The sequence below is a fragment of the Triturus cristatus genome, chromosome 2_2 (assembly GCF_964204655.1).
Source record: "Triturus cristatus chromosome 2_2, aTriCri1.1, whole genome shotgun sequence".
Classification (NCBI taxonomy): domain Eukaryota; kingdom Metazoa; phylum Chordata; class Amphibia; order Caudata; family Salamandridae; genus Triturus; species Triturus cristatus.
This window is the reverse complement of record NC_140582.1, coordinates 839740202-839758299: the sequence shown is the minus strand read 5'-3', so window position 1 is coordinate 839758299 and position 18098 is coordinate 839740202. Positions and strand designations below refer to the sequence as shown.

Here is an 18098-nt window from a genome sequence, read left to right as displayed (position 1 = left end):
TACCCCCAAAACACTAAGTAGAATTTACCCAAATGTTTCAGGTCACTGTCCCCGCTGTAAAGAAGCAGAAGCGGATTTTGTGCAGACGGTCTGGTCTTGTCCAGTCCTAGCCCCTTACTGGATTAAAATTGTAATCAAATTGAAAGAATCTATGGGGTGGGAGGTACCTAGAGACATTCGTACAGTGCTGTTAGGCCTATTACCTACTCCCAAGAATAAAAAAGTAGGAAATTTGTAATGATTGGACTCGTACTCGCAAAATGTCAAATTGCTTCTGTGGATGAGTCCCACCCCGATGCAAACAATGCTGTGTGTGAGAGATGTATGCGAACGGGCAACTGCAGAGGCAGTTCGAATGAAAAAGCTTAGGTGTGATGAAAAAGTGGAGGACGATTTATGAGCCTGGGTGACATTGATAATGGATATAGGGGGTGCACAATCACCCAAGGCACCCTCAGGTTGGGACCCTGACCACTAAGAGCATCCCGTAGATATCAGGGAGGAGACAGTCCACAACAAGAAAGGACATGAGCGGAAATATGATAGGCAACACGATGGATCCAGGAGAGATGTAGCGCTAGCACAATGACACAGAAGTGGGCGGTAAGGGAGGGTATAGATGGGGGTTAAAATAATCTGTTGGCAAAGGATGCATTGTTCATGAGTAGTATAACATATATGTTTGGGAACAACAAATTAAGTGGTAATTAACTGTTTGTTAAGGATTCGCACAGAGACTGGGAATGTCTACTTAATACTGCGATGTTTCAAATATGTATGTATGCTTAACAATCTCTATGTATGTTTATAAAATGCCAATAAAGATATTTTTTTTTAAAGGAGAAGGGTAATGAATGATTTTTCATTTTAGCTCGGATAGGAAATGTTAGCTTAGCAGCAGCCTGAACAGGTGAAAGAATTTATATCAAACTTGGCAAGACAGTAGAACTTTAGTCAGAAAGCATGCTTTTATTTGCTTAGTGTAAATATGTACAGTAGGTTTTGAGATATTAGCGTTTAAAAATGGCACGGAGCTGGATTGAAATAGTCAATGCTTATATTTCTGTAATTTAAGCCTGCGAGTCATGTCTTACAAGTCATGTCAATCATATTTTCCAATTTTAAGTCATTTTTCTGTGATTTTGTCCCAGCTATCTTGAAACTTTCAAGTCCGCTCTGACTTGCAAGTTTTGCACTGTGAAAAAAAGTATCCACAACCTTAGGCGGACAACCCCAAAAGTGGCCTACCCCTGGGCAGTGATCATTGGTCCGCAAACAAGTGGAAAATTCAACAGTCCTGTAAAAAATAGCTTGTTTTCATTGATTTGTTTGCGAGTTTGAGTCTGACTGGTGAAAGTAGCCAGTTTAAGTGCTGGATTTGATGGCCATTTTGTGCCTGGTTCACAAGATTCAGGCATTATTTTTTTTTTAAAAAGCACAAGCAAAACCAAACGATAAAAAAAAGTGGTTGGCTTTACTTGCAAGGATGGATCAAAACACTCAACTCAAGACCAATATGGAGCACAACTGTAAGTTGTTTTGTGTGTGTTGTTAATTATAAGAGGTGAATTTAGGTGGTTTTGTGAGTTTCGGTCTCTAATATAATTCAGTTTTTCCTCTGTGTTTTTTTAAGTAGATATATATACAAAAACACACCCACATATATACATACACACATAGAGCACATTGCTGGTGTATATAAGCTAGCCAAAGTTCACTGATGAGATGGTTGTCAATAGTGGGACACCTTTGACATCAAGGCACCCTTTACATTGATGATATAATGGCAGCCACAGCCAAGCAAGGTTCACCAGAACCTTAGAGAGCACAGAGAAGTACTAAGGGGAGGGGTAGCAAGGACTGTTGCAGTCGTCTCTCTCTCTTTCTACAAGATAGGTTCTGCACGCGGTTCATGATAAGGCACGTCTATAAAACAAGGCCTTCACAGAGATAAGAATCTTACAGATCTCATAGATCTATCTGCTTTCTCCTCTATCTTCTCTCTCTTTTTGCTGCAGTTTCTTGCCATGCGCTTTTTATGGAGATCACACAAGGACAGCAGTGTAACACTGCTATTATTATCCCCATAATTCAGGGCTGGACTGGCCATAATGGAACTCTGGCATGTTCCCGGTGGGCTTCAGGTAGGCCTGGGCGGTAAATTCCGTTCCGCTCGCGGAATTTGCGGAATTTCGGTAATTTCGCGTTCTGCGGAGAACGCGAAATTGCCCAAAATTCTGCTTTCCGCTACTTCGCGAAATTATTTCTTGTTCGCATTCTCAAAAAGCATGTTCGCGAGATATTTCTCCCCGAGCACGCAAACAGCAACTGTGAACAGGAAAAAAGCATCGCGAACAAGCAATTCCGCGTGTTCGCGGAATTTCTGGATGTTCGCGGAGATTTTTTACCGTTTCGCGGAGATTTGCGTGACGCGATTACGCAAATTCCGCCCACCCCTAGCTTCAGGATAGGGGCTGCTTTCTGAGCAGGACAGGCTGACATGACCCAATCACTCTTCCTTGCTCCATGTTAGTCACAGCAGCCTGCAGTGTGGGGCTGGCTTGAGCATTTTTGCCAGGGATGATTTAGGTTTCCAGGTCGGCCTTGTCCCCATGACTGCTCAGGAACACGTATGGAACAGACTTTTTATACCAAACAGTGTGCACTGAACTGCTTTCCAAATAATAATGTAATTCGTACTATGAATTGGTGAGACTAACTGTTCATTTACTGCGGAAGAAATGTTATAGCCATTTTTAAATGAAGTTGATCAATTATGCATATTTTATAAACCTCTGGGAGGCCTTTTGCGGAACTGCATTCTTGTATCCTTCCTTCTAAGAAAATGTAGCGGGTAAACTTTTCAATAATAATGATGACAACCTGCCATAACAATAAGATAGTTAAAAACTAAACTAAACATGAGAAAATAAATTAATGCAAAAGACAAAGTATCTAACTAATTTGCTAAAATGTAACAGGTTCAGATTGAAACATATCACCACGTACCTTGTGTTTTTTTCTTGTTCACTCGCCTGTCGGCTTTGTGTCTTTTCTGAAGTAAATAAAAAGGATGCTTTAGTTAACATGTGAAAAATACGATCCATCTGCCATTTGTATGCATTACATAATATAGTAAAACGTAACTTGATCATCAGATCAACAAGTTAGGAGCACAACCTTGTTATTGTAAGTTTCGCAATATATATACTTATATTAAACACACAAGTAAGGGGTTTTAACCCATTGAAAATATATGACGAACAGTAAGAAAAAGCAGAAGTAAGTATCAACAACACGATTTTAGCAGTGTTAATAAAATAAAATTAGCAGAATAAAGCTGTATTTTCCACTTAAAGTATCAAAACACTGTAAACATACTATAGAATAGAAGTAAAAGGGCTGTGCAGACACGCTTCTTTAGAAACAGTCTTCTTTAGGCCCTTATGAGCTAAGTGGTTTACAGTCTTCGGGAGAAAATACAAGTGCATATTTTGTTTGTCTGTTAAATAAAGTGCCTGTGCAAGAAGGCAAAGAATAATGTAAAATGTAAACGCGAACTGAACACTGACATTTACGACGGAACACGTACACGAATAGACACACAAGAATGACTAGAGCACCGGCCTCGCCTCTGATTGGTGAAATGGGAGGTGATAGCAAACAGATAGGGAACCACTGATAGAATTCCATGTTGGGGCACAGTGACGTCACTGGGATGCAGGAACTAACTGAACCCGACTACTTACGGTGCATAACTTCACAACACATGCTCACCGCCTGATAACTTAGGTAAACTTCTCCCTCCCAGAAAACAGCGGTGCTATAGCAATCAGACATGATGGGCCACAGTGACTGTGCAACACCCTTCAGCGCGATACACGGAATCAATGTCATTCCCCATGAGCTGTAAAAGTAGTGCCAGAGCCGCAGGGAGGGGACTCCGCTGCGCTAGGGCGTGGGTCCAAGACGTTCTTCCCGGACTTGTTATTTCAACGTCAGGTTACATTCCGAGACCTGAATTTAGATGTTATGGTTGTAAGTATAGGTTCAAGGAACCCAAGAGGAAAAAAAAGTGTTGCTGGCTAAAAGGCCAGGCCACGCTGATGGCGTCACAGGTTACATTAGGCCACTTGACAGCTGTACTCCTGGAAAGTCCCCCTCACCCCCTCCTTGCCTGGTGAGAACGAAACTGGTCGCAAGACAGGAACTCCCCGAGTTAATTAAATACCGCGTATGATCCTGAGATTGTACTTTGACCTTGCTATTGCTCTTCTGAATGTGCCTAATGTAACTGACAGGTTGTGCTATTGTTCATTAAAAGGATATTTAATTTGTGAAATTCAATATTTTTTCACAAAGGCTGTAGCCACCCTGCACTATATAAAGACATAGTATCATCACTTACAATATTGAGGGTGCCCCGTGATCTGCAATAATAATGTACATTCTGTATTTCTATGACGCATGATACATGACTGGCGGTCACTGATCTGTAATCTTCTTTACTCTAATTCTTCCTTCCTCCCTCCAGTACTTAATTGAGTTTAGGCCCGCCAATGTATCACATCACTCTCTTACAATGCCCTCTCCCATATCAATGAAACTCTAGGCAATGCTAAACTTTACAGCCCCTCCCCCAACCACTTCCTGAAATCATGAAGCCATTCAATCAGAACACTGGTGAAGATCTCCACGGACCGAGGCACAGAGGGTCATTGTCCTGGGACGAGGAAGTAAGAATTAGGGTAGTGATTACCGAGAAGTAATCTGGACATTACTTCCTAATCTCTTTCCTTGTCCCACTCATTACATAGTTAAGGATGTGCCCGAGCAGTTAATCACAATATGAATTACCAACCACAAAAACAGTGTCAATACAACCTATTATAACAATACAAAAAGATAATGACTTGAATATTTAAAGATAGACTTGAAAACGTATAACATAGTAGGTTTAGAAATACAGCGCCAAAACACACTTTTGTCTGTGCTGAATGTATGATACAATATGAAATAAATGTGGATGGAAGAGTCCAAGTTGCATCTTTACATTTCAAGCAGATAAAACTGAACTGATTTCAGAAATTCTCTGCCTGACTATCTTGATATGTTAAGGAGATTACAGTCTTAACTCAGACTTAAAGTAGCGTGGGACAATTTAAAATGTCTTAGTCTTACCAAAACTGACCAGCACACTGTCTGAATGACTATATTCTGTAGACCTATGTAAGTAAATCTCCAATGGCCCTTACCACAACTACAATATGAAGCATAGCCTCTAATTCCGAAGAAACGTAAGGGCATTAATCTGGAATAACTACTTCCTGTTTCCTATGGAGGGCCAAATTAATGTTAAGAACAAATCCTGGCCTCAATCTCCAAAATAACCTGTGCTTACAAATCATCTAAAATGGATCACAACAAAGAAAAGATCTCAACTCTCCAATTGTTCTTGGTGTGGTGAAAGCAATGAAAAATAAACACATTTCTGTAACTTTCTCCAAAGATTTAAAGGATGATTTCTGTAAAATGTTAACATCTAAGGAAGGTTCCCTGGATAGATAAAAATTCCTTATTCTTGATTTTAATAATTCGAAGCCTTTAAACATCTTTGACACAAGACTTCCACCACTGACAAGATACCCCACGGAACGCTAAAAACTCTAATCACTGTAGCCTTAAAGTGGAAACAGAGAGATTATTTTCAAACCCATAGTGCAAAAATTCCAGAATATTCTCTGGCAGACAAGTGACTGCAGAAAAATTATTTGCATTAGCCCATCAGTCAAAAGAAGCACAATGAGGGCCCTATGATTTTTTTTGTGATTTTCTTCTATAAGCTTGAAAAGAAAGAAATTGGGAGCTGCCAACTGTGTCTTAAATACCCCTTCGCTCAACCTCCAGAGAAAAAGATTCAGACGATACTAGGAATGCGACAGGGGACAGAGGAAGAGCCCATTCTGTGCCTACTGCTAGGAGATTGAGAAGAGAGAGTTCTTTGGCCAATAAGGGAAATGTATGATCACCTCAGCTCCCTACCTCTAAACCATCGCTAGATCTCTGGGAATGAGAGGAACTGGGGGAAAGATATAAGAATAGACTTCGCTAAGGGTTCGGGAGAGCATCTGTTCCTATTGCTAGAAATACTGAAATCTTGACAAATACAGATGAAGTTGGGCATCTGACTGACTTGCAAACAGATACACCTCCAGAAACACAAGCCCAAAGAGAATTTTTAAAGTTTAAAGACATCCCTTATTAAGTGTTAACATTTCGGGTTTACATGAACACATAAATAACAACAAGCGCCATGAAAAACAATGTCACAGGGAGTAGTAGCATGAATGAATGAATTACACATACATACACATGAAGTAGTAATTTACAAAAAGCAATGCCCAGAAAAGGAGACATGCACCTATTCGGCACTGAAGAAAAATACTTGGAATACTGGAGGACTGAGAACAAAATCATGTGACCCAGGGGAAATTCAGCTCAGTTGCCTGAGCGCTGTGAACCTCCAAGATGTGAACAGCTCTAAAAGAAAGAAGATTGTCCTCCGCCTAAGAAAAATCTGATTAATCAACATGTTTAGGATGGGTAAACCCATCCAAAATAGTGACTTCGATAAGCCTTCTTATCCATGTTGTCTGTACAAACTTTAAGAACTGCACCCTGAGTTGGACTGCAGAACCAGAAGGGCTGACTAAACTGCCATTATTGCCTTTCCGTTTGGAAGACTGTATCCTCTCCTGATCTCACAAAAGACCCTGGGCTGACCGGGTCTCAAAACAGCCGCCCCAGGCTGCTCGCATCAGTTGTGAGAATCTTTGTATCATGAAAAGAAAACAGAGTGTCTTGTCCCACAGTTGACAGAATCAGCCACCATGGCAGATGAGCTTGAATCTCTTTGGTAACTGGGACGAAAGCCTCTTCTCTTCTGAGACAAGGGACCAATGTTGAAAAATATGTGGAACAACCTTGCCCACATGCATACATGTCCAAAGTATTATAAATACGGTTGCTACCTAAAAGAGAAAACAAAAAAGGCAGCAAAGCATAACTATACTGCACTCAATGATAATGACAAGAGAAGCATTTTCTTATAAGAAGACAGACACTTTCAGTCATGAAGTCATTCCCTTGCTGACGCTTCCGTCTTTGATAACAGGTTAACCAGATGCTTCAAAAGCTAGGACATCTGAGGCAATGGGAGAAACACCGTGCCCAGGTCTGTCTTCAACCTGGCCTCTATGCACTACATCCTCCATGATAGGAGAAAGTAGGGATTTGGCAACATTGATTAGAAATGCAAACTGCTGTAAAGTCTGGCACAATACTTGAAACCCTCAGGGTTTCTGTTAGACTCGGGGGTCTCTAGTTGGCACAGGTATGCACTTGTGACAAACAGGGACCCTCTCCTCTAGTCAAGGTAAGGGGGTACACTCCTAAAATAACCCCTGCTCACCCCCTTGGTAGCTTGGCACGAGCAGACAGGCTTATCTCAGAGGCAGGGTGCAAAGCATTTGTGAACACATACAGTAACCCAGTGACAACACTACAGATGGACACCACACAGGTTTTATATAAAAAATAAGTATTCTTTATATAGAGCTACCACAAGACCAATAAACGACAAAAATACACAATACTGTTCCTTTAGATGGCAGAAGGTTGCTTAGTTCTCTTAAGTTCTTAAATGCGTCACTTTAAGCAAATGTACCTTGTAGATGCGACACGCAGGGCAACGAAAGTGGTGCAACGATGTTGATGCGATGAAGTTTTTGGTGCAAAGAAATAAAGACGTGAAGATCTTCCAGATGCGGCACGCTTCTCCGATGTTGCGAGAAGACTCGACGCGTCAGCTGCAGCGGGGACACCCTTTATGCGATGCGACGACAGAGGCCTTGGCAGCGACACTCTTCTCCGACGTTTGCAAGACGCTTCCTCTCGATGCGATGTTGCAGCGGCGACACCCTTTTACGCGATGCGACGACAGCAGCTCCAACGGCGGCACGCTTCTCTGTGGATGCGAGGCGCTTTTCTCGATGCGGTGCAATGCGACAGCTACGATGGCTGCGATGGCGACACGCTTCTTCCTCGATGCGAGACACTTCCTGGATGATGCGAGACGCTTCCGCTCGATGGGATGCTGCAGCGGCGACACACTTTACGAGATGCGACGACAACAGCTCCGACGGCGGCACGCTTCTCCTCCTTGAGTCGCGCTTCCAGCCCCTTACGACACGCAGTCCCTCAGAAGGCCCAACAACAGCAGCAGGCACTTCCAAAGAACTCTGGGGAGCTGGGGGGTGAAGTCTGTTGTTCCCGAGACTTCAGTAGGAGGCAAGCTCTATTCCAAGCCCTTGGAGATCTTTTTAAGCACAAGTTGAAATAAAGTCTTCTGTAGTCTTTCTCCTCTCCTTCAGCAGCAAGGCAACCACTGCAGGCCAATGCCCCTGGTCAGGGACAGTACTCCTCCTTACAGCTTTCCCAGTTCCTTCTCCTCAGGCAGAGGTTCTTCTTGTCCAGCAGGATCTAATTTCTTAGGAGCAGGGCTCCTACATTTATACTACATTTCTTATGTTCTTGCAGGCCAGGGGGGCCCTTGCCTAGTTCGGTCCGGTTTCTGAGCACTTTGTTGACATGATGCAGGTTCTGCTTTCAGTGTGCAGGGCAGAGACATCAGACGCTCCACAGGGGGTGGAGCCAGCATTGTGGTGGCAGAGCACAGCCCTATTCAAAGTCCAGGTGCACTCCTCCCACCCATCCTGGTGTAATCTTCCTATTCACCACCTGGCTGCCCAGCCTGTCTCCTGGAATTCCCCAGCCCTGTCACTCACACAAACCAGACAGCAGATACACATCAGCGCAGAGGCGGGCTGAAATGGTTAGGCAAGCAAATGCCAACTTTCTAAAAGTGGCATTTGCAAACACAGAACATTAAAATAAGCTAAAAGATGTATTTTATTATTCTGAGTTCAGGCATACTAAACTCGAATTTCTACCATGTTCCCTGGGTCTGTTAGGATCATAGGATGTAACAATTCTAACAGCCCATTCTGGCCAGTGGAGAACAGGTAGCCTTACAATAGTGAAAAACGAAAATGGCTGTATTTCACTATTAGGACATGCCACACACATCAGGGCATGTCCTACCTTATGCTTACAATGCACCCTGCCCTTGGGCCTACCATAGGGGTGACTAATATGAAGTTAAGGGAAGGTTTAGGGACTGGCAAGTGGGTGCACTTGCCCAGTCAGCATGACAGTACCAGACTGCACGCAGGTTCTGCAATGGCAGACCTTAGACACATTTTACCAGGCCGCTTCTGTGGGTGGCACAACCAGTGCTGCAATCCCACCAGTAGCATTTGTATTTACAAGCCCTGGGCACTCCTGGTGCACTTTAAGGGGGTCTGACAGTAAACCAAATAAGCCAATCATGGAATCCAACCAACATATACATTTTATATAGGGAGCACTTGCACTGTGGCACTGGTTGGCAGTGGCACAGTGCTCTGAGCAGCCAACACAAGCAAAACACATGAGGTACAGCGATAAAAAGTGGAAGGGAGACTCAAGCCAAGGTGCCAGGTCTAACAGTTTCTACATAGGAAAGGGATTAAATTAGAAGGTCGTACATTTTAGGATGAACTCTGATGCTCTAGTTGTGAAGTGCAGCAATCACCAGAGCCAATATCTACGTAAATACTCTTGGAACTATCTTCAGTCTTCAGGAACTATGTCCCACTGCAGACACGAAAACAGTTTATGATAAGCATATTGAGGGTAGATTTTGGCTGAAAAATACCCTTTCAATATTAAAGGGATTGCATTGTGAAGTAAGTTCATTTTAAAATGAGAAGTTTTAATGAACTTGTTAAGAGACTGAGTCGGTTATAATTCTGTACTCCCTTGACAATTTCAGATTGAGTACCATGCTAACCTTATCTCTTGGAGCGGAATTAGAAGATGTGCTCTTACTGGAAAAAGAGATGTGGCATACTGTTTTATAAAGGTTCTCTCTTTGTATGATACAGCAGTTTCAGGTTCAGGAGGACAGAGGGAGTGAAGTCTTTGTGTTCCTGAGACTCCAAAACAGGAGGCAAGCTCTACACCAAGCCCTTCTTCAAGCAGGATACACAGCACAGTTAAGTCTTTGTCCTCGCCTTGGCAGAAGCAGCCACTGCAGGCCAACCCAGGAAAGCCTCCATACAGCAATTGGGTAGTACTTCTCCTTGAGCTTTTCCCAGCTCTTCTCCTTTGCAGAGGTTCCTCATGAGTCCAGAAGTAATCTAAAGTTCAGGGGTCTGTGCGCCAATATTTTCCTTTGTTCTCTTGTGGCAAAAAGTCTTTCAGCCCAGTCCAAACCAGTTCTGTCCTCTCTGGTACAGCTTCTTGGCAGGAGATTGAGACAGCATTGTGCAAAGGAGACAGGGCCAATTCAGGTGAAGGGAAATCTCCTCCCACTACTATAAATGCAGCCCAGGCCTATTCAGTTCCACTTGGACTCATCCAGGAAAAGCAGGACACAACTCAACCCCCCCCTGGTGGCGGTCTACCATGAATGCACATCCCCAGTTCCTGTCACTCCAAAACCAGACAGTCAATACACACCCGAGCAGAGGCACATAGGATGGCTAAGCAAGAAAATGCACTTTCTATAAGTGGCATTTTCAAACACACAATTTACAAAACATCTTTACTAAAAGATGTGTTATTAAATTGCGAGTTTAGAGAGCCTAAACTCCGTTTATCTATCTTGTCCCAATGGAAAGTTAAAGACGTTACAAATCAACTCCCATGTTACTCTATGGGACAGATAGTCTTTCAATAGTGAAAAACAAAATGAAAAGTACTTCACTATCAGGACATGTCACACACATCAGCACATATCCTACCCTTCACATGCATTGCACCATGCCCATGGGGGTGCCGTGTGCCTACCTGAGGGGTGTCTAACATGCAAGAACAGAGAAGGTTAGGGCCTGGCAAGTATTGCCAGTTCGATAAGGCAGTACAAACTGCACGCAGACACTACAGTATCAGGTCTGAGAACCCTTTGAAAGGCTGCTTGTGTGGGTGGCACAATCTGTGCTGCAGGCCCGCTAGCAGCATTAGATTTACAGGCCCTGGGCACACCCAGTGCACTGCACTTGGAACTTACTGGTAAAACAAATAAGGCAATCATGGAAACACCAATACATAAACACAATTTACATAGGGAACACTTGCACTTTGGCACTGATCAGCAGTGGCAAAGTGCCCAATCATCCAGACCAGCAAAGACGAAATCCAGCACACAGCAAAAAAACAGGAGGCAGAGGCAAAAAAGACAGGGGAAACCACGCCAAGGATTCCAGGTCTAACACAACCATTTACGTAGCACACTCAAGTCTTAAAGGGAATTATGTCCAATGGATATAAACCCACTCGGAAAGCCCTCTGTTTTGTATTTGTATTCATTTAACCCGTTCAGCGCGGCGCGGATTTCCGCGCCGCGCTGAAGATTCCGTGCGCGGGCGGGGCCATGACGGAGCGGTTCCGTCATGCGCAAAGCGCAACCGACGCACGTGACGGAACCGCTCCGTCACAAGCGTCGAAGGGGTTAATTAAGAAAAAAATAACATACACACACAAAAAAACTACTGACCAATCATTTATTTGTTTACTGAAGGTGGAGTCCCAGATAATTTCCTTTTTAACTACCAATTTCAGGACCTTCATTTGTTTTGCAATGACAGTGAGTCTGTAAATTTGCAACTGTTTGGATAAAAAAAGATTCATTGTGATGCTGAAAATTAAATGCATTTTGCCCCCTCTTCTGAAATCTAAAGGTTGTCACATCTTGTGCTCGAGTGCCCCATGATTACAATAGTAGTTAGGTGCTTACTGTACCTGACAGTCTGATCTCCATGTTTATGACAGAATGTAATTAAATGCACTAGAAGCCTGCATTAGTGAAGACAGTGGGGAGCACCCTGAGCTTCATTTCCATGGGGTCAGCCAAGCCAGGACAAGTCTCTTCAAGTGTCATGTTTTCACAGTGAACCCTGTACTCTTTAGACCACTTTAAAGTACTCCTCTCACCTTTTCTTACGTACCGCTCACCTCACCGGTTCCTTCCGACATTTGTCGGACATTGAGTAAATGACTCCTTTTATTTGGAGGTAGGGCGAAATAAGTGATTTGACGAGAATCACAGGATGCTGAACTAACGAAGAGATAGGAACTCAGTTTAGCTTTGGCCAGAACACCATATCCTCTCTCCTGCCTGGGGACTGAGCTGATCTTTATCTACACCACCCACTAGTCAGCAATTTCTGTGTGGAGGCTTGTCCATTGATTATGGAATGGGCTTGAAACTGTGGCAGATGTGAAGCCATGTACATTTTCTTCACGTGTAGTTCGGTTGTGACTTAGGTTGGGGAGACGTAAATATTTGCAGAGGATACATTTACATAATAATTTTACTTGGTTTGCATTCCATGCTGTAGTCTCAAGGCTGGTCTGCTGCAAGTTAATTAGGTCAATAGTACTCAATCTATTGATCAAAAGAATGAGATGCTGAGCCATCCAATCCTGCTGGGAGTCAAACATATGACACCTTCATTTCGGCAACAAGTGGATTAACCACCAGCGATGTCTCAACAAGCTAGGCATAACTGGCAGGTTAATTGCACTATTTATTACTTGCCATACCTCGTTTCGCAGCAAACTTTACGGAAGAAATAGAGTAGTTGCAGATTTTTACTTTCATCCACCTGCTCCGTTCTGCAGTCAAAACTCAAAAGACGCCAGTTTGGTTGTATTTGGATGCATATTTTTCACACATGTCGTGAAGTTTTACGTATTTGTTTACCATGGCAGGTTAAGCTCACAGACAAAGCACTGTCCTCCTGAATAGAATATGTTAAAGAAAGATTGCCAAAAGATTCTGCAGTGTCTCATCTTTTTTTAACTTAATTATTCTAACCAGTGTTGTCTCCTAAAGCTCAATGCAGGGCAAAGGGTGCAGACATTGTAGGCCCACTGTGCTCGACTAAAGCCTATTGAACTAGGCCGCATGCCACACAATGCCACAACTAACAATTCCAATACAACCCACATAATTACATTCCACACCACATACACCTACCCCTCTACATAACACATGGGTAAAAGACATTGTCATTTACAATGCCAATAGCTCTAACTCTCGTTTTTCCTTAGCTCTAGAATCCTCTGCAAGCTTTTCGGTGGCTTCTTACATAAGCACATTTAGGCGGCATTGTGCAAACATCTTTTTTAAATTTTTCGCGTTCTTAAATATCAATTAGCCAGCTTGGAAATATAAAATAGTTTTCAAATAATATGCCAAAATAGCAGCCACTATATAACAATATAGGTGCACACAAAGGCACACATCAGCTGTATATACATTCGATTTCTTAGAAAAGATCTGGGGCTTACATGGTTGACTGAACCAGTAGACTTAGATTTTAATCCAGACTCTCTCACTTGACTACATTGTGTAATCTTGGGCAAATTCGGTAATCTTCATCAATGTGAATCTTATCTGAATAGTCTGAAGAAGATGCAAAATAAACCGGATCGCTCCACTTGCCTGGGTACCTTGTGGCATACCTGGATGTTTAGTGTGACACACAACACCTCACAATTCCTGACCACACAATTCACCACCACACAATTCAACACCACCCAACCTAATTACACTCCACATAATACCACTGAACACAACATGATTCAACTCCACATAATTACACACTACTCAATACCAGATAAACACACCCCACATAAAACCACTATCTGTCACATAGCAGCAATCCACATAAATACACTCCACACCATGCCATATAATTCTAATCAGCACAATTTCACTCAACGCCACACAGTTCCATGCCACATAATACAACTCCACACATTTCCATCCCACACCACATAATTAAACCACCACATAAATTCAACTTAACACAATTACACAGCATACCACATACATCCAAAACCACACCAGAGTTCCACATCATGCCACAAAATTCAACAAGCAAACCACATAATTAAAGTAAACAATCGACGACAGACCCACTATACTAAGCCCACTTGCTGACAAAGATGGAGCCGCAGGCAGCAAATCTCTCTCCGACACACAGAACGGTTTTGCCTCTTTGACCAACACTGCTAATTACCTAAGTAGATGTTTGAGCAAGTCTGTGCATTGCCACTGTCCGTGTGAGACAGTCGTGAAAGAGCAGGCCTGTGCACCACTCATATCAGACAGCCACAAGCAAAAATAAAATAGGCCCTTACACCGCATATTTTTGCAAAGCGGGTTCGCTCCTAGTTCTCAAAAGGAACAAGCCCATGCACTGCTTGTGTCCCGGTATTTGGTGGGTGTTAGAAGGCGACCTCAGAGGGGCCCGGAGGAGGCCCTGACTGCCCTGAGACCCACCCTCGAGGTATCGTAGCCGGGCACTGGCGGGAGACTCCTCAGGGGTGGAACCTCGTATCTAGGATCGCACACTCGGCACCACACGACAGAGAGACACCACACGAGGAGTTCTTACGAGCAAATCTTTATCAGATTGGAGTAGTAGGATCTTTATGATCAGCACAGCAAATATATACAAGCAGAGCGGAGGCTCTCAAAGTCTTGGAGGGGAGTAGGAGGTAGCGGGACAGTCTTTGGGGGTGTGGATCAAATGCAGGAGCGTACCCGTCGCGCAGCTCACAATCCTCGAGCTGGGGGATACGGTTGTTGTCGCGGGGTCCGGCGGGACCAAGAGAGTCTGTGGGAGCCGCGAGTCACTCAGCAGGGCTTGGTTATAAGTTCGGTGGTCTTACGATCTTCGAGGAGCCGCGAGTCACTCAGCAAGGCTCAAGCACAAGTTCGGAGGTCTTACGATCTTCAGGGAGCCGCGAGTCACTCAGCAGGGCTCAGGTGGTCCAAGGCGAATCTGCCGGACAGTCCCAGAGCACCCCTTGTTATAGGGCGACTCCTCTTTGATGTCCGGAGCTTGTGCAGGCAGGGGTATTGTCACCTGGGGGTCGCTTGTTGGGGGTTTCCTGCCATTGTCTTTTGATCCTTTCAGGGCCGGGTCGGGAGGAGTCCCAGACACCCAGCAGGCGTGGAGCCAGCCCTTGGGGAGGCCGGCAGGTCGATCGAAACCCACCGTCCCAGGGAAGCGCAGAGGTGTGATAGAAACTGCTCCTCCCTCTCTCATCCCAAGGGGAGCGTGATGTCCTCCAGCCAGAGGGGCGCCTCTAGGCCAGGGTCGCGCTGGGGCCGGGCGGCCATCTTGTTGCATGAAGTGGGCACGTGGGCCCGGTGAGGCCGAAGGGCAGAAGGCCACGGACGGGGAAGTCCGGGTTGGGTGCGTGCGAGTTCTGGTGGGAAGGATCGGCTAGGCCGTGGGTTTGGGGGCTGGTGTGAGGTGCAGGGGTCAGGTCTAGCTATATTACGAGGGCCGGGTCTAACATGCGTCCCCCCCAGCTGAAAGCCGGAGAGAACTACCCATCTTCTTGGGGGTTCTCTTCGCTGAGGCGGAAGAACCGGGAGAGGCCATCGGCGTTGGCGTGGTCAGTCCCAGGGCGATGTTCCACGGTGAAATCCATCCCCTGGAGGGAGATTGACCACCGCAGTAGCTTGGGGTTTTCTCCTCGCATCTGCATGAGCCATCGCAAGGGGCGATGGTCGGTTTGGACCTTGAAATGGGTGCCGAACAGGTAAGGGCGTAGTTTCTTGAGGGCCCAGACTACGGCGAATGCCTCTCGCTCGATGGTGCTCCATCTCTGTTCCCTGGGCAATAGCCTTCGGCTGAGGAAGGCTACGGGCTGGTCTAGGCCTTGGTCATTCACCTGGGAGAGGACTGCCCCGATGCCATGCTCGGAGGCATCAGTTTGTACCACAAATTCTTTGGAGTAGTCGGGGGCCTGGAGGACGGGGGCAGTACACATGGCCGCTTTCAGGGCCTCGAACGCCTCTTGGCAGGCAGGGGACCATTGCACCTTCTTGGGCTGCTTTTTGGACGTGAGTCCCGTGAGGGGACCGACCAGGCTGCCGTAATTCCGGATGAACCTCCGGTAGTAGCCCGTGAGGCCCAGAAAGGCTCGGACCTCCGTTTGGGTAGTGGGGGGTTCCCAGGCTAGGATGGCGTTGATTTTGGGCTGTAGAGGGGCGACCTGCCCGCTTCCGACCTGGTGCCCCAGGTAGGTTACCGAACCTTGCCCAATCTGGCACTTGCTGGCTTTCACGGTGAGGCCTGCCTGGCGCAGGGCAGTCAGCACCCTCCGAAGGTGCTGGAGGTGCTCACTCCACTCAGAGCTGAAAACTGCGATATCGTCGAGATATGCGGCACTGAATTTTTCCAGCCCGGCCAGGACTCTATTTACCAGTCGCTGAAAGGTGGCCGGGGCATTTTTCATCCCGAAGGGCATCACGCGAAAGCAATAGTGCCCATCCGGGGTGGAGAAGGCGGACCGCTCCTTGGCTCCTACTGTGAGCGCAATTTGCCAGTAGCCGCAGGTGAGATCGAAGGTGCTGAGGAACCGAGCAGCCCCGAGCCGGTCAATGAGCTCGTCGGCTTGGGGAATGGGGTGGGCATCGGCTCGGGTGACTTCATTGAGTCCCCGGTAGTCCACGCAGAAGCGGAGTTCTGGTGCGACCCCGGGGGCAGCTGCTTTTGGGACCAGGACCACGGGGCTGGCCCAGGGGCTGTCCGAGGGTTCGATCACGCCGAGGGTCAACATTTGAGACTTCGGCTTGGATACAGGACCGGGCCCGATCAGGGACTCGGTAGGCTCGGTGTCTCACGGGTGGGCTGTCCCCGGTATCCACATCATGGACAAACCAGTCGGTGACCTTGGGGACCAGGGAGAAAAGGTCCGGAAACTGCCCTAGGAGCTGGCGGCAATCCTCACGCTACTGGGGAGTGAGGATTGCCGGAGCCGTCCTTCTCTTTGGTGCACAGGAGATCGGGGAGAGGATCTGACTCCTCCTCGGACCCATCATCAGTGGCCAGCAGGAGGCTCAGCTCCGTTCGCACAAAGTGGGGCTTGAGGCGGTTCACGTGGAGGACCCGGAGGGGGTCCCGGGGGGACTGGACGTCATTCAAGTACGTGACCTGGCTCTTCCGCTCAACCACTTTGAAGGGCCCGGTCCATTTATCCTGGAGGGCGCAGGGTTTCACGGGGCCATGACCCATACCTGCTGGCCCGGCTGAAACTCGACCAGAGTGGCGTTCTGGTCGTACCAGCGCTTCATCTCCTCCTGACTCGCCTCCAGGTTGGCCTCGGCCATCTCTCGGAACCTTCTAGTCTGATTTCGGAGTGTCAGGACGTAACTGAACACATCTCAGGGGGGCCTCGAGGCGCCACCTCCCAGCCTTCCTTGACCAGGCTGAGGGGCCCCCTGACGGGGTGCCCGTAGAGTAACTCAAAGGGGCTGAACCCCAAGGATTTCTGGGGAACTTCGCGGTATGCGAATAGGAGGCAGGGGAGCAGGATGTCCCACTTACGCCGGAGGGGCTCTTCCAGGCCCGCGATCATCCCCTTCAGAGTTCGGTTAAACCGCTCTACCAGGCCGTTTCCTTGGGGGTGGTACGGGGTGGTGAACTTATAGGACACCCCGCATTGTTGCCATAAGGACTTCATGTACCGGGAGATAAAGTTGGTACCGCGATCGCTCACGACCTCGCGGGGGAAACCCATGCGGGAGAAGATTCCCATCAACGCCCGGCCCACCACGGGGGCTGTGACGGTGCGCAGGGGGATGGCCTCAGGGTAACGGGTGGCATGGTCCACCAGGACGAGGATGAACCGGTGCCCTTGGGAAGTTGGGGGGTCCAGGGGCCCTACAATGTCGATCCCGACCCGCTCAAAAGGGGTACTGATGACAGGGAAGGGTTGGAGGGGAGCCTTGCTCTTCCCTCCGCTTTTTCCACTGGCCTGGCACGTGGGACAGGACTTGCAGTGGGCTCCTACATCTGCTCTCATTCTGGGCCAGTAGAAGTGGGTCACCAGGCGACTGTACGTTTTGTCCTGGCCCAAGTGGCCTGCGAGGGGGACATCGTGGGCCAAGCCCAGGAGGAGGTTTC

The 18098-nt window shown here is 46.6% G+C and overlaps 1 protein-coding gene across 4 annotated transcripts in view; it reads right to left on the bottom strand.

Moving 5' to 3' along the window:
- The window catches only part of ATP8A1 (ATPase phospholipid transporting 8A1), a 1017459-nt gene that overhangs the window by 772044 nt on the left and 227317 nt on the right, over nucleotides 1–18098 (bottom strand). For all 4 annotated transcript variants that reach the window (XM_085642166.1, XM_085642168.1, XM_085642167.1 and 1 more), the window contains exon 5: nucleotides 3010–3055. In XM_085642166.1, coding sequence (XP_085498292.1) covers nucleotides 3010–3055 — 46 coding nt within the window. The remainder of the gene's footprint in view (nucleotides 1–3009; nucleotides 3056–18098) is intronic.